The sequence below is a fragment of the Pelobates fuscus genome, chromosome 10, assembly GCF_036172605.1.
Source record: "Pelobates fuscus isolate aPelFus1 chromosome 10, aPelFus1.pri, whole genome shotgun sequence".
Classification (NCBI taxonomy): domain Eukaryota; kingdom Metazoa; phylum Chordata; class Amphibia; order Anura; family Pelobatidae; genus Pelobates; species Pelobates fuscus.
In genome coordinates, this window is record NC_086326.1 from 52,827,768 (window position 1) to 52,849,178 (window position 21,411).

Consider the following 21,411-nt stretch of genomic DNA (forward strand, 5'->3'; position numbering starts at 1 on the left):
TGCAGAGAGCTTCTGGCTCTAAAAGAGAAGGTGGCCAAGAAAGTTATCAGATCTTTAGCAAGAGGTTTTACTAATTACAGTGGGAGGGCACTGCTGGCCCCCTTACCACTACAGCGGTTTTCAAACAGAGAATGCATATATTTACCCACAGACTATCAATAAAGTCCGTCTGACATGGTAAAACCGCTTTCTAGGTAACATAAAATAGCAGACTACCTGCCTCAGGTCCAATGCGTTCCTATATTAGCAGTTGATTGGACTCTGTGTGGGGTAAAATCCAGAAAAAGGTGGGAAGGGACCTGAAGCATGCAAACACTTAGGTGTAGGGTTGATTTCAAGACTAAGGAACATTACAAACTACATTGCAGCTTCAATCTAGGACAGACTGGGCAGAGCATGTTTTTACATTATATTGTATTTACGTGAATTTTTTTTCCACAGATGAATATTTGAAAAATGTGTGAATTAGCAAGGGGGGGGAGGGAACTAAAACAACAGTATGTTACCATTGCCCAAGAAAAAATACTCTTCTAAATTGTCAATTATTATTCCTTAATATACTACAAAAATAACTGTTTTATTTTTATATTCTAGATATGCCTCGATCGGCAGTGTCAGAACATCAGCATATTTGGCGTTAACGACTGTGCAATCAAATGCCACCGACACGGAGTAGGTTTCAAGTACTTTTCTCTTTTAATTTTGGCAGGATCTTTGCTTTCTTGGAAAGTGAAAACTGCTGAATAATAAAAGCATTGCATTTTACATTTAATCACAGACCACAGAGCCGGATTTCTGTAATAAATTCATTGAGTTATTATTACCAAATTATTATCTGCAGAAGCCTATTGAAATGATAATAAGCTACATATGACAATATGAGAACGTACCCTGCTAAAACACGATCATTTACATATGCAGCTAATGGTGTTAGCGATAAGGCATTTAAAACTTTTGAATGGAAATAGGTTATATATATATATATATATATCATTTTTATTTTGCTAATTTCTAAATTCCATTGAACCAGTTTAAAGAGCACTTCATGGATGCCCTTCAGTATAGATTGACTGCCTGAATATTTGCCAATCGCCATCCTCCGGAACATTCCATTGGTTACCTTGGTAATGGCTCTATTTTTTTTAGAACTTTACTCCTCAATAGACTTGTAGATTCATTTCTTTATGAACTACAATGCATCCAAGCTTTTGCTTACCGAGTGATCGCATGAGTTCCCGAACTCTGAACCAAAATGCAGCTGAATTACGAACCAAATGAATCGCGCAGTGGCGGAGCATGTCCGGTTTGATTAGTGAGTCAGGAACCAACCCGAGGCACCAAAATTAGAAAAAGAGAAAAAGTTTGATCAGTGAATAAAATCAACATTTGTTTGATATCTCCCCCGTCCCCTCCCAAAAAACAAATATTCTTGGGTGTGGTTTGGCAGAAACAAATTTGTTTCAACGGGTACTCCTCAGTTTCTCATTATACATGTGGTCTAATAACTACAGTTTTTTTATTTGTTTGTTTTTTTTATAGCACGTTCGTGTCAAATTTATTTTTATTTTACATTTTAAAATTTAGCTTGTATCTTTTTATTAGCTTTGTATACCTGGCTGGCACAATCATCCCATACTATAATCATTTATTTACCCCCATGGTGCTGTGAGTATGAAAGCAATGAAGGATTTTCTACAGATTCAACAATACTGAGGAATGCCGAAATGTACAATCACTGATAGAGAATGTCTGAGCTTCACATAAGTATACACAGAAGTGCTGTGGAGCTAAGTGTATGTTTACTGATCTATGCTGCCACCCTCACCCAGATATCACTTCAGTAGCTTTACTGCAATAAAGGAATGAAGAGTGTGTTCCTTGCTTTTATTTTAAAGGGACACTATAAGCACCCAGTGCAAAAAGAAACGTGCAATTTAAGGCGCTTTAAATCAAACGTATGCCGTTTTAGTAACCTTTAGTGAGTAACCTTTAATCTCACAATCAAGACCAAAAAAATAGAAAACAACTATTTAGTGTTTAGGTTATGTGTCCCACCTCCCAAGTGCAGTGCTAGCGAAAATACACATAAAACAGAGCTTACCCCAAAAGTGCAAAGATGGGGAAGCTGGTACTTTCATGTATAAAAAAAGGGGGGGGGGGGGGATTATTTAAATAAGATGCATTATGCTCCCAATTTTCTGAGTGTTTTGTACGTCATGGCTCTTGTTTAAAGTGATTTAAACAAGATGTGTTATGCTCACAATTTTTGGAGCCTTTTATACGTTATGGCTCTGAACGTAAATGCTAACAATTCTTTGAGCCTTTTAAACGTTATGGCTCTGAATGTAAATGCTCACAATTTTTTGAGCCTTTTATACATTATGGCTCTGAACGTAAATACATTCAAAGCCATAACGTACAAAAGGCTAAAAAAATTGTGAGTATAACACATCTTGTTTAAATCACTTTTCATGTAAGCACAACAGTATTGCAGTATTTTTTCCCCCTTGTTTATTCATAAAAGTACTAGCTTCCCTATTTTTGCATTTTAGGGGTAAGCTCTGTTTTATGTGTATTTTCACTAGTGCTGCACTAGCACTTTAGTGCTTGGGAGGTGGGACACAGAACTAAAAGCACCCAGACCACTTCATCTCACTGAATTGGTCTGGGTGCAGTGTTCCTGTCCCCCTTAGTCCTGTAATGTGCGATGTTTACATTTCAGTACTAAGATTGCCTCTAGACAGCCACTAGAGGCGCTTCCTAGAGTCCGTGAAGCAATGCTTTTCTATATGGAAGGCCTAATGCGATCTACGCACATGCACATTAGGTCCCTCCATCCGATGACTTAGGCGGAGACCCAGCGCTGAGGGACTAAGTAAGTGAATAAAGGGATATTTAAACCCTTCACAACGTGAGGAGGGTGGCCATGGGGCTGAGGAACACACTGATGTTAGGAATACATCTTTGTGTTACTATCACTAAAGTGTTCCTTTAACTTGGCTTTCATGTAATACTGGGAACAAGGATACCACTATGTTACAAAATACAACATAGGGTAAACAAAGGGTATCCAAATATTTAATGACATTGAAAAATGCCTACCTTATTATTTACATAATTATCATGTGTCTTTAGATAACAATTTATTCTACAAAGCAATGGTTTTAAAAGCTTGTGCTAAGATTTGTAGAAGACGGTAAGACATCTCAAATACAAATCATCAATGTATTTTTTCGGCAGTGTTTAGAAACATGGGCTTCACTTCAAGAACGTTCAGTTCCCTATTATCGAGGCCAATTAAATATCTGCCTTGGGTAATCTTCAGAAAGAAAAGCCATAAGGGATAGTCATTCATTTGTTTAAAGTAACTTAAAAATAGAATACATTATAAAGAAGAAAAAAAAAAAAACCTCATAAAAACATGTTGATAAAGTATATAATGCCAATAAAGAAACTATAACAAAGTCATTTTAAGAATGACTTTTGTGTTTTGAAAACGTAAGTATGAGTTTGTTTTCTATTAGATTCAACCGAACAAACTGGATTTATAGCATATTATTTATTGATTCAATAGGATATGGTCCACATTGTTCCTATTAAATAATAAAATACCTCAAGATTTTATGTACGCGGCAGATGCCTCCTCCTTGTTCCAGAATACAATCACTTTTCTCGAATTCTTCCAAGAAAGAAGATAAGAGTTTTGCATCACAAAAGCAAATATTATCAAACATTTGATTCAGAATTAATTCATCGTCTGATTCAACAACATGAATTTGAATCTAGGTTCATATTCATATGCAAATATTAGCATTAGCATTTCAATGATACACTCAAACGGAAGCTAAAGTGGAATAGAACTGAAACTGTAAAAATGTAAAAAAAAATATATTATATATCCTTGCAAGTCATTTGTGATGATGTAATAATATACATTGTAAAATTCTGTAATAGCATCTTGAAATCAGTGTATAATTTAAAAATATGGTATGAAAAAAAAGAATACTACAAAATAAAGGGTGTAGTATTTCAACACTAAAATCTTTTTTATACAAATGCTAACATAGTACCGGTAACTTTGGGAAGCGCAGAAGTTTCTTAGAAGATTATCTCAACCTTATGAAATGCAGTTCATTAGTAATTGTATTATTGATTTGGACAGAACCCAGCACAGGGGTGGAATAGAATGAAACAGATTCAGGTCAATTTACAAGAGCCTGCAGCATTAAAAAAAGAATAAGTATAGTGTGAGAAAAGTTACGTTATATCAAGGATGTATGTATCTCGGCCACTATGTTCGTAAAAACATTCTCTGAGTGAGTATCAAAACTCACGTTGAGAGGCATTGAAGTCACAAAGCTTTTTTGCATTTAATTGATGGACTAAGGCTGACACACATTAGTCTATCTATTAAATATGAACTGGTGTTCTAGGCAGATGAGTCCATTAAATCACTTGCATAGCAGGTGTCAGAACTTAATTTCAATGTAAAATCTTCTAAATCTTAACGGATCAAATAAAATATAAATGATTTATTTATAAAATATTTCACCAGAAAGGATACATTGAGATTTTGCTTGTTTTCAAGTATGTCTTCGGTGCACAAACACTGCATTGTTACAATAGGGTGCAATATAATATTGTACAATATATTTAATGCCACCAGTTAGTTGAAATCAATCCAAATGTGAAACCATCTCAAACTCTACAGTACTTTGGCCTCTTCCAAGTCATGCAGTATCTTCATCTAGATCCTGTACATCATTAAAATCCACATTAATTGAAAATAATAATTAAAAAAAATACATATAGAATTTAGAAAGGGAAAGGGTAAATAGGGGTGAGTCTGCAAGGAGGAGAGTTCTGGGTCTGCATGACCTGTTGATGAGCAGTCGAGGAAGAACTCTGAGCACCAGGTAAATCAGTTTTGTCTTTTTCCATGCCTTTCAAGAATGTTGACCCGATGGGCCCCTTCATGTGCGGCCATGCCTGGGCCGCAACATGTGGAGACGGCACCCGGTCGCAGGGGTCCACAGGGGCCCTGGATTGACGGGCCCAGTCGCAGCTGCAATCCCTGTGACCCCTGTATGTATGTCACTGCCAAGAGGTTAGAAAGATAAATGAATACAATGTGTGTGCATATTTGTGTATAAATTATACACCGCCATACATTTGTTGTTCATATTAGTGCACAAAACATCATTTGATTCACATATTCCATTAATATTTAATGCATTTTGGAGACATGACTCTAAATCTGAAATTGTCCAAGAGTGAAATGCATTTGTATTAATTTAGAAATTTCCTTGATTGCTGTCATTAATTAGGTTTGCAACAATAAAAAGAATTGTCATTGTGAAGCTGAATGGGCGCCTCCGTATTGTGACAAACCAGGCTACGGAGGGAGTGTGGACAGCGGACCAATGAGACTCACTGGTAAGTCATTTATGTTTTACAACAGAACCTGTTTTAGCAGACTGTGTGCTGACAAGTCAACATATTTCTTGTTCAAGTGGCATGTCAACTTTGCTGGATACATAGTTCTTACCTCTTCAAGTTGCGCACTGTTCTCCAATATCTGACCCTCCATCTGTTGCTGGACTAAAACTCCCATGATTCTTTCAATAAAATAGATAGCTAGAGAATCTGGGGGGTTTAGTTCAGCAACATCTGGAGGTTCAGAGCTTTGAAAATCCTGCTGTAGAGGAAAATAAATAATGTTAAAGAGTGACAGGACATGAGAATTGCACATCAAAATTATGGTCCAACCATCAAAAACAAAAGTTCTATATGTACTTACTATCCCTAATCTTTATGCACATTTAAATAACAGAAGTTTCTAGTACCTCTGCCATGGCTATTAAAGTGTAAGCTCATCTGCCAACGTGAAGCCAAATCTCCTCGGTGAGTCCTTCACTTATAATTCACCTTGCTGCTTTCAGCTCAAAGGGTATTTTTGTGCCCCAACCCAGTGACCCACCAGGCAGTTCCCTTGTGTGTCCAATAGCTAGAGTGTTAGTTAATATGCAATTACTTTGACATTCACTTTGTAAAAAAAAACATGATAATTCCACAGAGAGCAGATTGAAAGCATGCATTATGAATCACTTGCCGTTTTTGTCCATAGGCAATAGGAGTTTAATCATAGGCATACTTGTGACAATTATCTGCATAATCGTCGCTGCTTTCACCATATACCTCAAAAGAAGAACCCTGTTCAACTGGATTTTTACAAATAAGAAGAGTACCATTGAAAAATTAAGGTAAACACCAATTCAATTATGTTGTGGTTTTTTTTTTTGCTTTGCAGTATTTGCGCATTTAATTTACAAGTTAACTTTTTCATTTAATGTTATTATGAAAGCATTTGTAGGGAAACAGTAGGGCTTTCAACAAAGTCAAGTAAAGTATCATTTTTTTTCTTGAAGAACAACCATCAGATTATTATATGATATTCAACATTAGAATTTAAGAAGTATTACTTTTGTATTACAATTAATAAGGGCAGTGGTCTTCAAATCAGTCCTCAAGGCATGCCCACCAGTTCAGGATTTCGGGATAATCCAGTTGTGTCAAGGTGTATTTTTAAAATAATCTCTAAATATATCTTAAACACAACTTGATAATCCCTAAATCCTGGACTAGTGGGCATGCCTTGAGGCCTTTTTTTTTGGAAACCACTTGATTAAGGAGTGCCATTGGTTTTGTTAATAAAATGTTGGATACTAAGGAACACTCCAAGCACCATAACCACTAGAGTGTATTGTACTAGTTATGGTCCTAGGAGTGCCCTGGCACCTTTGTAACTAGTCAAATTTACTGTGATAATATGATTTTCACCTTGGAGAAAAAAAAAGCATTTTTCTGCCTTGGTTTCTTTCTGCCACTTTGTATCTAAAATTGGAAGCTCCCACACGCTTCATAGAAATGAATGCAGATTGCAATAGTATTTTTTTAAATCCATGTATTTTACAAATACATATTTGCTCAATGTATATGGTCAGTTGTAATTTTTAGAAGGCTCTATCCTTAGAAATCCTATGGGTTCTTACCATTATGGGTCCTTAGAAATGCCTATAGGCAGGGAGTTTGTCAATTGATTTTGTTTTTACATGTTCTTCTATGCTAATAATTCAAATGTAAAAAGAAAAAAAAAGCTAAAGGATATTGCAAACTAGTGTCTTTTCATCAAAGAAAAGAAAAAGTTACCTGCACTCTCCTTAATCCCTATGTATATTTAGACAAATGGAGGTCATTTAGTTGCTCCAATGGCCATTGGAGGGAATGCCCACCTGCCAACGTCAAGGCAGACCCCCTTAAAGCGGGTCCTAACACGGACCCTTCAGCCTGCTTCCTTGAGCTTCTGGCAAAGATATCTCCAATGAGACAGAGAGGGGTATTTTTTATATACACCCCTATATACTTATTAACCCTTAATAGGGAACACATGGGATGGACGGCAGCATTGTAACAAGGCTGTGTGATACAAAGTAAATACAAATACAAAAAGAGAAGTCCTGCGCTCACTCCCATCACTACTGGGCCGGCAGCAATGACTACAGTACATATCAGCCCCAATATATAGTAAAAACCAAAGAAAACAAAAAGCAGGCTGAAGGGTCAGTGTTAGGACCCGCTTTAGGGGGGTCTGCCTTGACGTTGGTAGGCGGGCATTCCCTCCAATGGCCATTGGAGCAACTAAATGACCTCCATTTGTCTAAATATACATAGGGATTAAGGAGAGAGCGCAGGTAACTTATTCTTTTCTTTGGTTTTTACTACATATTGGGGCTGATTCGTAATTGCTGCCGTCCCAGTAGTGATGGGAGTGAGCGCATGACTTATCTTTTTGCATTAGTGTCTTTTTATCCCCATTATATCTGTATATAAACGAAAAGTAAAAATTTATAAATGTATATAATTTTTATGAAATCTATAAACAAAGTTGCCTTTTTTTTTTACATTCTGTATTTATCTGGCATTTTCTATATACATTAATATATACTATATATTAAAAAAATATATATTTTTTTGATAGTCAAGAAGTTAATATTAAAGTAAAACAAAAAATAAGTCGGTCACTATATTTGCTAGCACAATACATTATGGAGTTTCAAAGCTCAATAAAGGAATGTGTAACATTTACATGACAAGTGCACTTTAACTCACTTTTCCTGCTCATTGCTCCAGATATATCACTTTGCCCCAGAATTGTCCCAGTTTTGCATTGATAAATGTGGCTTGACGTGCATAAATTATTGATAAATGTGGCTTGACGTGCATAAATTATTATGCATGTGGAAATTGTAAGTCTACTTGCTAATACTAACATCAGTGATCAGTTAACCTTGATCACAAGACAACTGCGGATGACTTGAGTACAAATAAAAGGTCGTTCAAGAATATCTTGGCTTCTAACTAGATTCACTAGATAGTGAAAACGTAAATCAGAAAATGCAGCAAATTACTCTCTTGGATGCTCTGCATCCGCTATGTTATCTAGTTTATGGTCTGATTTTTTTTTTAATTTGTAGTGCGCTCTCTTTTAAATTGATTAATTTGCAAGACTATTACTGGTAACATTTAACGTTTTGGTTAAGCAATGACAAACCAGAGTGAACTGTTGGATGATTGTAGCTTCTGTTAAACAATTTAGCAATCTGGCTAACCTTTGATCGAAACCTAGTCAAGTGAGTTGAAGCCTCCATATTTGAGGTCATTATTTGCTCAGCCACTCAATTCATTACCATAGTCTCCTGGGTGTTATAAAAGACACATTTCCACAGATTGCAGAAGCTAATTTAACAGGCTACTGGCTTCCAAAAAAATCAATATTTATTTTCAGTCCTGCAAGGGTATTTGATCATTTTTACTTTAGTTGTTTGCCGCGGTGAATAAAAATGAAAAAGACCCTTCAAAGTGTCATTCGAAATTGAAGTTCTACTCTGTTCCAATCGCATGTTGTATTCAATTATTTATATTGCAGGTCAGTCCGTCCATCGAGAACTGGATGTTCAAATGAGGCTAATCAAGAATATACCACAACTCTCTGCAAACATCTTCCGCGCAAACCCTCGCAGATAGAGAAGGTGTGTATGACCCCTGTGCGTTTCTGGCAAACAGCAAGCTATAATTCCTTATATAGTGTCTTTATCACCGTGATTATGTTTAAACTGGGTTACATACAATGACAGAATGTCATTAACTAAAGTGTTGCTTCTCATTAATGCACGGTTAGAATTTAAAATAAAAACTGGTGGAACAGTAAAGTTTGTGAACGCCTATGAACTTGGGAGTTTAACCACTTTACTCCTATACTCGCGTCATTCTTCAACGCATCAATTATTTTCAATAAATTTTATGGCAGTGCAGATAACCTCATCATTTTAAATAGATTTGAATACAGACAAAAATATGTAGGGCAGGGATTTTGGACTACATCTCCCATGATGCTTTGCCATCATATGGCTGTAGCATCAGCAGATGCTCTTAGCCAATCAGCAGCTCCCCATTCCCAAAACAGCTTAAAAAACATGCATGTGTTTAATAGCAATAGCGTTCTTTCTATGGATCTTCAACATAAAGTAACCAAACTATGCCTTCAAACAGGGGCTTGGTATAAACAAAGTCAAACAGGGGTCTGAGAATGATAACGGTTAGCAGTAAAATGCAATGCAGGCACAAATGAAAAAAAAAATAATAATACCACAAATATTAATGATGAAATACAAGAAAACATTTATCTCGCAAAATGTTAATCTTCTCGCTCACTTGGTATCTGCATTGTTTTCAGGGAGGGGTTATATTTTTTTTCATGCACTGAAATAAATTTCTTATTATTTATGATTTAGACAGCAGCTGGAATATATCTCCGCACTCTGAGCCAGGGATCTTATAATTTTACTACCGGCGCCAACAATGTGTACTTTTTACTGTATATCATTCTCTCAGGATGTATCTTTGCTAGCTCATAAAAATATCATTTCAGCATCTAAAAGTGACTGGCTTTTAACTTTGTCCACCACTGATTTAGAATGGGTTTTATGCTCGTTGTGTGGATTATCGCAGAAGCTTTTTTTTTTTTTTTTTTACCAGCTTTGTGATAGGTTTTATTTTTAGTGTATGCACACAGTGAAATTGGTGCCTAACACCTAAATAAAACTTTTTAAAAAAAGCTGCTGCATGCTAAAAAGTTCTCACTAAAAATGACACCTCTGTCCATACTGTTAAAAATAATCTAAAATTCAAAACGTATACTAACAGCAAATAAAACCACACGTAGAAGTATAAAATATAACCATCATAAAAAAGTAAGCACCAAACAATGTAGCAGTCTAATAAAAAGTAACAACATAAGAAGTCGTTTAACATGGTCTACATCAGGCATAGGCTACCTTCAGCACTCCATATGTTTTGGACTACACCTCCCATGAAGCTTTGCCAGCATTATGGGTATAAAAGCATTATAGGGGGGATATAGTCCACAACATCTGGAGTGCTGGACAAATAAAGGAGAAGGTGGCGCCACTAAAAACCAAATAAGATAAATAAATAGCACACAACATGCCATTTATTTATCTTATTTGGTTTTTAGTGGCACTACCTTCTCCTTTATCTGTTTGTATCATTTCTGTTGTAGGGCTTGCGAGGGAGCCCTATTTTTAGTTGTGCTGCCACGTTTTATCTTTTCTGTTGTGTACTGTGTAGATAGAGAGCACTGATCCTTTTTCCTGTTTAATATTCCCTGGAGTGCTGGAGGTTGCCTATCTCTGGTCTACATAATAGAACCATAAAATCCCAAGTTAGTCCATGTTCAATTAGAACAAAAAAATATACTCTGAATCACAGGAAACTCTGTATTTGGCCACATCCATGAACATTGAATACAAATCGCGATAACATTGAAATCAACTAACAGTCAGCAATCAACGCGTTTCATGTATCAAAACACTTTAACAAGATTGCACTCGTTTTTATGGTGTGGTAAATGCGAGATTACAAACACCTGTGGACTAAAAGGTCAATCGCATACTAAACCACAACGAAGAATAGAGAAGGCATATCAAATAAATTAGCTTCCTGCATGTAGAAAAAAAAAAGAAACGGTAAACACACAAAGAAAAAAAAATCAACACAATATAAACAACACAAAACATCAGTACAATGAACATGGTACAAATTACACATATTATTATGAAGTTAATCCATGAGCACTGATACAGTCTTCCCATATGTTAATGCCAAGCTTAAATTAACCGCATTGTCCAATGTACAGAAATTAATAGGGCTGATCGTCAGCTTATGCCATCAATACAAAACAAATAACTAGGAGTACAATGATGACTGGAGAAGAAAAAAATGCAACCTCTTAAAGCTTCATTTGCTAAAACTACAGCATACCAGCACACCTTACATTTTACCACCTAAAGTACCAAGATATAGAAAAGAAACACTCAAAAAAGTGTTCACTTTATGCCGTGCACGCCGGTTTTCCATGGTGGAACTTTTTGCATATGTATGACAAATCTTTGTTTGTTTTTGTTTTTAACAAAAAATACTCTAATCTAATATTCTATTGAGCAAAGTTAAGTGTTATGTTTTACCTGGTCTGCAATGGTTGAAGGATTTCCCCTGGAACTCTGAATGTATTATTGCTGCTGGTTAAACTGTAGTTATATAGCTACAATATATACGCAGTTACTACATTGTACACATTGTGCACACGTACTCTTCCTTGAGAAAATCGCTATACTTTCCAATATGTGAATTAGACTCACCATATATTGGAACGATACAAAGACCATTATTGACCCGAGATTACAGAATACAGGAACTAGTCTACAGCCTTGAAAATGAGGTGACCTAAGATAGAAGATAATCTCTGTGGATTTAGGGAATTTCTCTATAAAAAGGTGTTTACAATTGTGTTGATTTATAGGGATCAAAATGTCAGTTTTGGTCCTTCTCAGGTCACTGTAGGTTAAGACATCTTTTCATAAAGTAAAAATAATTCACACAAAAAAACTGCACACATGACATTTTAAGGTGATCTACAAAATATATTTCTTCTTTTTGCATTAAGGGGTTTTAAACAGAACTTCCTTTATAAGGTCAGCCAAACAGTATCGATATTACCCAGTTCTTTCTAGGTAATGTTTAAAACTGCATTGATTTCCCCCATATGTATTGCTGCAGGGAAGGGTTAGCTCAAGGACTGTGAGTGGAATGAGACGTATTGCATCTCAGACATTCAGAGAGACAAAAAGCCCAAATTTCACTCTTCAGAGGAAAAAAAAAAATCACAGATTTTGTGGGATGTATGTCCTATATCCAGGCAAAAATATTTAAATGCACAAAGTTTATTGACTTAGCTGCCATTTGTTCCCTGAGTGTGTGTGTGGTGTTTTTTTTTTTGTCCTGAATCTGACTGTGGAGTGCTGGTTTGATCTACATTGCTTTTCCTGAAAATGGTTATTATATATAATACATGGAAATATGCAGACTGGTGAATAAAGATTGGATTTATAATTAACCCCTTAAGGACACATGACGTGTGACATGCCATGATTCCCTTTTATTACAGAAGTTTGGTCCTAAGGGGTTAAAGAGGTTATTAAGTATCACCAGTATAAAATGAAATTTGGGAACCTAAAGTCACCTCTAAATGTTGTTGTTCAGCAGACAGAAAGGGCGAAGAGATTGCCACGTTACCAACCCGTTGATATTAGTCATCCAATAAACATACTTGATTTACCTTCACACCGAGCCCCACGGCCTCTGCAGCATGCCCTACCACGACCTCACCATCCACCCGTCCAAAAACTGGCTCCGGCTCTACCGCTTCCTGCAAAACCGACCATCAGACAGGTATGACCTCTTAATAGATGTGTAACTAGCATAACATATATTTAATCAAATTCTACATTTTGATGGTAAAAAGCACAGAATGGGAGCCGTGTGTAACTATTGAAATATTTCCTGTTTCAAAACATGCCATGCAGACCTACAGTTATTTTTACTAAACAGAGATATTTACAAAAAATGTCCATCTATAAAGGTACAGTATAGTCACCCAGACCACTTCATCTCATTGAAGTGGTCTGAGTGCAGTGTCCCCGTCCCACTTAGTCCTGCAATGTAAATCATTGCCATTTTAGAGAAATGTCTGTTTCCGTTTTGCCCCTGAGCACACAGAGAGATCTGTGTATTATTGGCCATTCATTGCAGGAAATAATAGCACAGATAAGATCACCAGCCGTGGTATAAAGGATTCTAAAATTACATGGAGATCATGTCATATATATATATATATATATATATATATATATATATATATATATATATACATATATTTTGGCATTTCCTTGTCAATTTTCTTGATACACCAGTTTAGTAAATAAACATTGAGACTAATTGAGCAAACTAGATATGAACATAGTGAAAATGCAGACATGATGGTTAGATTTTATTTTCACACCAGTGTTTCAGAACCGTAGGGTATAGTGAAATTAATCCCTGGATTCAATTTGATATTATATCAATAAAATGTCTCATTAAAGGCTAAAAAATATTAATATAAAACTGTGCTTAATAGTTTTTTAGGGTTTTCTACGGTCATAAATAGAGTATGCATAAAAAAAAAGCAATGCATAAAATTTAGAAATGAATACCCAGATACCAGAACAGAACAAGGGATGGTAACAAGAGTTTGTATTTAAATCCCATCGCACAACAGAAAACTCCTTTGTACTCAACTTCGTCACTAGTGACCAAGCAAAAAGAAAAAAGACTATATAAACTACAAGCTGTACACCTTTACTAAATATATAAAAGATAAAATAGTGTACAGATAGTGAAAGATCTTCAGCATTTTGGGATTCATTTGAAAAGAATATTGACATTAAAATTATGAATTTATAATCTCGCCTTGTATCATCGCTATCTTATGTTTTTCAAATATATAGGCTTGTGCACAAGCCCAGTTGCAAACCTTTGTTCATAAACAATGTCATTCAAAAATAAAGATTTTTTTTAAAAAAAGATGATGAATTTAAAAGGTCCAGCAGCATCATGTGCTCTATTCTAAACATTGCACCTCCATCCTAGTGTCATCTAGAACTATGTGTGTCTTCTGAATCATGACACAGTTTGGTACAGTGGAATTCACATCTTTGGGAGAACAGCGGTGTGTACCTGATTGCACAGCTCCTTGCATACATGTTCTTACTTATGTATAAGAGAATCGCCAATGATAATTAATGTTGTCATAGCTATGTGGTCGTGCAATGTTAGAGGATTTGGATTAGGATCTGTATAGAGCTGTATAGAGCTAAATAAGCAGGACAAGTCAAGCATAAGATCTTATATTATAATCCTATTGTGCTGATAGCAGAAGATGACATTGGTCCTCAAGGGCTTAAACTTGTTTTGTAATGATACTGTGATCTTACAAATACAGTGCAATTTCATTGTCAATTAAACAATGCACAAAAGTCTAAGTGCTTTGTTGTTGGTGACGTTTTAAATTCAAGTCCCAGTTCAGTGGGACGTCCACAATTTCTGTGGTCTTTCCCATATCTTCTAGCAGCACAGTGAGTGCATCCCTAGACAAGCACTCTCTATAAGGTTATGCAGGTGTGGGGTTGGACCTGCCCATTATGAATGTCACCAGTGACACTAGTTGCATCACTGGTGGCACTCACCTCTACCGGGTCCTGCCCACTGTTCCCGATCTCATACCTCCCAATGTTGGGAGGTATACATTTCTGACATTATTTAGCTCTTTTATAAATACAGAACTCTAATAAGCAACTTAATTTGGTTTTGTTTTTAGTATGGTGTTAAAGATTTTTCTAAATTTCCAACATTTGTAATGCTTAGTTTATTTCTCTAGAAAAATGAAATGTGTTTCTGCAGTGTTCTTTTTTTAGTTAATGGTAAATATGTTATTAATGGTAAATGTATTCTTTACGTCAATATTCAACTAGTGTAGTACCAAAAGATGCTAAGAAACACAGACATACTCCAGATATTCTGTATGATATGGCTTCAATTAGTAAAATATGTTGTAGTAGACAAAGAATATGTCTTCTATGTATGGGAGGTTAGTTTCCTGTTAGTAAAGGTTATGACTCTGTGTGATTAATATCCAGGAATTTCCTGATCGTACACTCTGTTTGTCATTCAGTGTAATTGATGAAGTGTATATACTAAACGTTAAATTGGCAAGGGAATTGCAACATGTAGGACAAAGTAGGTGAGCTAGAAAAAAATGGAGACGAAGATTTTTTTTCTTTCCCCAAGTTGGCTCGTCTATTCACCATTTTTGTTAATAAATATTATTTTGTAAAAAAAAAAAATTAATGAAGTTGCATCATATCCATACATTTTACGAATATGTTAACAATAAAGCTTAAAATGCCGCTTTTAATTATTAGGAATTATTATTACTGGAATATTTCTAAATAGAATTTTCATATTTAAATATTCAGTATCTGGTTCCCATTTTAAAAGATATCATTCTGGAACCCCGAAGAAGATGCATGTGACATCATCGGTTATGACTGATGGATAATGTCAATGGCAAAGATCAGAAAGGGGTCTTAGCAATACTGTTTATTTTCTCTAGCTTACTAGTAATAAAAAAATAATTACCGGTAGATTTTTAACTCTCACTCCTGTAAAGTATTTCTGCACTTTTTTTGAATTAGCTAATTTTGTTAAAAAGGAAAAAAAAAAGCAATATTCGTGATTAAGCAAGAATATCTTCAAAATTCTGTTTCCTGTACATATATAAAACAAAATACAGTACACTCCACACCTGTGGAGGGGATGCCTCTTCAATGCCAGGCTTGCTCCCTTTAACCTGGCAGCCAGTGGCATTAATATAACTTGGAATTCACATTCTGAAAAAATCTCTGTTATACAAATGTAACATTCCACCAGTTCTTATCTCAATTTTTGTTGAATTAGAAAAATGGCACAAGCTACCCCTATCATACATTGAAAGGACAGAGATGTATAAATTCATCTGTTTCCCAAAACTAGTATATCCCCTGCAGTTTCCACTCATTCTCTCTAAACACAAAGCTGAGGGGGTATCTATGGCATGGTACGTAAACACAATCTCCCTGATGCTAAAGATTATAATTTGGCAGCCCAACTCTTGTATGCATTGGACTTGATACAATATCAAGACAGATGTTCTAGAGGCCTTCTTAGAATTGCCGAAATCATTTCCAGCTCTCCTACACAGTTCATATAATTTGCTTAACAACACAGTATTGTAAATCCTGTCATAACAGTACCTAGTAAGCTGGATATTGGCATGTTTGAGACTGGGGGTCCGTCGCCTAAAATCTCTCAATGTCCCTCTCCTATATGGGCACTAAGACACTTGGTAGACTTCCCCAACCAAAAATTCCTCTTGAGTGTGGCCCTTCAGGAATGAAAGGATTTCCAGTACCATGGTTCGCATACTTACAGGTACAACACTACTTTCAATCCCTGAGACGCCATGTTACTCCAGCCAACCTAACACTTTAGTAAGCATTCTATGTTCCACTGATCATGTCCTTATTCTATATATGCTGTGTCCATAACTGGACAACAGACCAGACAGGACTGGGAAATTGGAAAACACATTTTCCTGAGATTAACCATGATTATATTTTATAACCTCATTATAACCAAATCCAACTACTATCCATAATCTCCTATATGTTTTTGAAAACAACACACTAGGTTTATTATACACCTCACAGACACACCAACATGGCAAGAAGAGATTCACTCACTTGCTTCAAATGTCCATACCCTAACGCAGACTTGTATCGCAGTTCCCCCTGATTCACTCATTCTGGAGGGAACTTAGAATGTTCCTGTAAACTAGCAAAATGCCAACCCTACCTGGGAGAGAGCTCAGTATAGAAAAGATAGGATTGACTGGCAATCATATTTTCCCATGAAAAATTCCTAAGTCTAGTCACTGCACTGGGACGCAAGACTGTCCTTCAGGTCTGTAACCAGCCGTTTAGTCCACCTATACATTTATTCTAATAGAGGCTGCGCAAAGTGAGGGACATGGTGCATTGAAAAAGGGTTGTACCCGAAACATTTATTATTTTGTCCTATAAATTTTTATTTAAAACCCCTTCAGTTACTTACTTTAATCCAGCGCCGGGCTCCCTCGGCTCTGGTGACCTCTCCTCCCACTCCAACATCAGCTCCCGAGTGGAGAGGAATGCACCAGAGCCACGCGCGCATTCAAAACGCCCATAGGAAAGCATTTCTCAATGCTTTCCTATGAACGTTCTGCACGCTGAATGCGATTTTTGCATTCAGCATTGCAGAAGCGCCTCTAGCGGCTGTCAGGAAGACAGCCACTAGAGGCTGGATTAACCCTGCTATGTAAACATAGCAGTTTCTCTGAAACTGCTATGTTTACATCTGAAGGGTTAAAACCTGGGGGACCTGGCACCCAGACCACTTCATTGAGCTGAAGTGGTTTGGGTGACTATAGTGGTCCTTTAAGTAACAGTCACTTATCTATTACCTTTCCTGGTTGTGGGATAGTGGAAGGGACGACATTTTAAGGAAACATAGGTTTTACGTTTTTGTTTCAGTTCAGTTCATTTTAGTTTGAGACTCACGGACTCCTACAAATAGTCACAGGGTCATTGGTTACAATTAATAGCAATTACAATTTAATTTTACTTTTGTAATTTAATAATTTAAAATAAAAATGTCTAATGTTGTACACAATGATTCTGACTGATATACATCTACACAATGTTCTCTGCCTGCTAAATTTATTGGGATTTGTAAAAGATCTGACATCCCTAATAAATTGTTTTAACAAAAAAAAAAAATTACCACCAAGTCACAAAGACACTTAAAATCCCTTTTACATGTATTGGTTTCTAACTGGGCACAAATAACATTCTAAAACTTTTTACCAGTAGAAATGTATCATTATACTTCGGATCAATGTAATCATTTGCCAGACCTCCATCTGATTACTTACTAGAAGTCAGATAAATGTTCAGCAACCAAACTGACAGCAAGTAGACCGCAAAGATTAATTGAAGCAGGGTTTGTGATACCGCTAGAACAACCAAGCCAACTGGTAGCACATATCTTGTACTCCAGGGAAGAGAAGTAAACAACAACAGCGTGTGTATGCTGCAGTTTAGGTCTTTTTGTATTTCATTACACAAAAACATACTTTTAGTTTGCTTGGTGTTCAGTCTCAATTCATGGCTCAACATTCTCAAAAGTATGAAATTAATTTGATGGCAGCATAACTTTAGTACTTGCAGTAGTTATCATATTTAGATAGATAGATCGTCGTCGTCATCAATGGCTTACATTTTATTCCCATTAAAATAATTACACTTTAATTTGCGTAGATGTTTTCTTTTACCTCATTTTTTTTTCCAATCATCATTGCATTCTATGTTCTCATTACTATAATTACAATTTATATTCACCTGTGTGTGATACAATGAAACATATTACTTTAACCATATCATTTACCCACCTGGGTTGATTTCCTACATTCAAGAACAGGACTTTGTTTTAGTGCTAAGTGCCCAGAATATTAATAGGTTTCCCTAGGCAGCATATAAAATCTGCCCAAGTTGCCAAGTAGCAGAGTTTTCATCACATAAGGAGATAGGGAAAACATTTAAAAGAAATAGACATGTAATTTCATAGTTTGCCAGGCCTGGATACTTCATGAATATCTGTGACATCCTTTATACTTTCTTTTATATCGCTAATGTTCTTTCTCCAAACTATTACCGATAAGCAAAATCTATTTATCCATTCTTCCCCGTGAAACTAAACATTACCTTTTTATGACAATCTAGCCAAGAAGACAGTTAGAAACTCACAAAACCTTAAAATGAGAATCGGTGAAGATCAGCTTGTGAAATGGTATTTTAAGATGGAATTCAGCTTTTTGTTTCTTTGCTAAAAGCAAAAGTTAAAATTCCGTTACAGCTGACTGGTGTAAATCCATTGTGTACCTTTGCAGATAAATGTCATTTACCCTGGCTATGGGATGGGAATAGAACTGATAGCGTCAAAGTGTATTTTGGCCAGTTAGTGACTGCAGTGCAAAAAACAGTGGTTGAGTGGTGGTCCTTTCAGTTTTTCCTCTTTGAGAGCTTCATTTGTATTTCAGATTGGTACATGTGATCTCTTTAGGGTCCCTTCTACTGACTCCATTTAAGAGTGAGACCCTCACTGCAGATTACATTGAGTAGTTGTTAGCAACCGATGAAGCTTGCCCTTTTCTCACTGAAGAATGCAAGGTGCATACACTTTTATTCTCTAATAAAAACATTTTTCAACTTTTTCTTTAAAAAGCAAAAATTGTAAAACATGTTTAGCACTTAAAGAAAATTGCTTAGTTTAACTTTAAATATTTATCCTTTTGGTAAACAATTTAATCCTGTTTACAGTTTATAAAACCTGACAACTGAAGTGTAAAAGTCCAGCTCCATTAGATGATTCTGCAGAGCTAACAGTTCTCTTTGTATTAAGGGAATCACTTGTGTAACTTTAAAATTGTCTATTACAACTGATGTAAGGACAACATCCAATCAACTTTAAGACCTTGCTCCACTCTGTCTGGTTTTTATTACAACACTCCTCTATGTGTAACCAAAATAAAAGCACGGGAAGCAGGATAGTTAAAGCATAACTAGGGCATCAGAACTTAAATTACAGAAGGGTTTTCTGTACATTCACAAACATGACAGAAAACAATTGATCAGGCAAACAAGAATGTTGTTTTTTTGTTTTTTTTGCATGAGTTGGTGGAGTCAGGTGTAGGAAACTTAGATGTATAAAATGGTTTGATTTGGCACATACTAGCCAAGTGTAGTTTTTTTTTATTTTTTGTCATTCTTTTTTTTTTTTTTTTTTTTATTGAGGCAATGGGGTATAGGGTACAAAAAATAAATGGAAGGTGCAATAGTAGATAGGCACACATTACAGTTGCAGTATTGAGTCATGCACTCTTGAAATTAATAGCCTTTTTGGAAAACAAGCTATACAGTCGCATCCTATCACATAGTATATTAGTGTTCTATATTATTTAAGATGAGTTGGTCGCATGGGTATTTGATCTAGCGGGATTGAACTCGCCAATGGCTAGGTATCAGCGTTTCCATCCGGTTTGCAGTATTGATGGAGGGCATGCTCCCTTAGATTATGGTTTAGGACTTCTGCGTGGTGATAGGGAAGAGCCCAGATATATGTAGGGTGGAATATTGAGATTTATTAGCTATCACTTCTCGGCAGTTGCTGAAAGTTATCTAGCTTATAGTGTTGTCCAACTTGGCATGGTTAACTTGCCAGGACCTTAGTCAAGTTGTGGCTATACGGGAATGCGCTGGCTCTTGCTGGTAGGGTGGAGGGGTGCTTGTTGCCAAGCCTCTTTCTTATGGAGTGGCGCCATCATCCACTAGGCCTTTAAGGCTTTTATTTCAACTCAAACCAACAGAAAAATAAAGCAATGAAAACAACATTTAAACAATAAACTTATTATGCAGCCCATAGTCGAAGGAGTATCTGCTTGCTTCCTAGTCAAATCCCCATTTGCATAGTCGGTTGTGAAGGTGGGACGAAAGGGACCACGGTGATTGGGTTCTAGCTGTGAGTGCCATTTTGGCCTCCTGCTACACTGTCTAGTGCAGGTAGTCCCAGTGCCCGAAACAGGGCTGATGCTTCCTCAATTTTCAGGTTCTTTGGTCGGGAGCGGTTGTCCAGGGTGGCGAGGTGTACAGATTGCGCTTGTTGTACCTTTTGCACAAATTTAAGGGAATCTCTCATGTTCAAGAAAAACACAAATGGTATATCTAATAGTGGCAATAAGCTCTAAACACCTGTGTGGTATCCCCTAAACCAACACCACTAATACACATAGACTACAAACACAGTAGGTGGAGCAAAATATATAGTTTCCTCTCTTCTCAATTGGTCCAGCAATACTGCAAAGACAGAGAGGTATACAATAGTGCAGATAATTCACAACTATATTAAATATTGCTTATATATGAATGCACTCACAATAGTAGAGCCATAAGGGCTCTGGTGTAAATGGCTTTAGGATCTATAAGGGTGATCCAAATCCCTCTGTGGACGGTCTGGGTACCTGGTCTGGATTACTGGAGTGGTATGGTCTTCTCCCAGTAATTAATAGCAGGAACTCCAATGATGTAAAAAAACAAATTATTTATTAAACATGTGGATAAAAGAAAATAGAAATAAATACTTTATAAAATGTCCAATTTGCTGCCAAAACGCGTTTCGCCTGATATGGCTTCCTCAGTTGGCTTGGTTAACTTTCTCCAGTCCGTTTTGTTCTTTAAGTACATTTTGGTTCGCCGTCTTTGGCAC

The 21,411-nt window shown here is 36.3% G+C and overlaps 1 protein-coding gene across 2 annotated transcripts in view; it reads left to right on the top strand.

The window, feature by feature from the left end:
• ADAM12 (ADAM metallopeptidase domain 12) overlaps positions 1–21,411 on the top strand; it is a 532,069-nt gene that overhangs the window by 489,249 nt on the left and 21,409 nt on the right. The window contains exons 17-21 of one of the 2 annotated variants that reach the window (XM_063434720.1): positions 595–672; positions 5,328–5,436; positions 6,128–6,263; positions 8,987–9,089; positions 12,679–12,867. In XM_063434720.1, coding sequence (XP_063290790.1) covers positions 595–672; positions 5,328–5,436; positions 6,128–6,263; positions 8,987–9,089; positions 12,679–12,867 — 615 coding nt within the window. The remainder of the gene's footprint in view (positions 1–594; positions 673–5,327; positions 5,437–6,127; positions 6,264–8,986; positions 9,090–12,678; positions 12,868–21,411) is intronic. The other variant, XM_063434721.1, reaches the window with a different exon arrangement.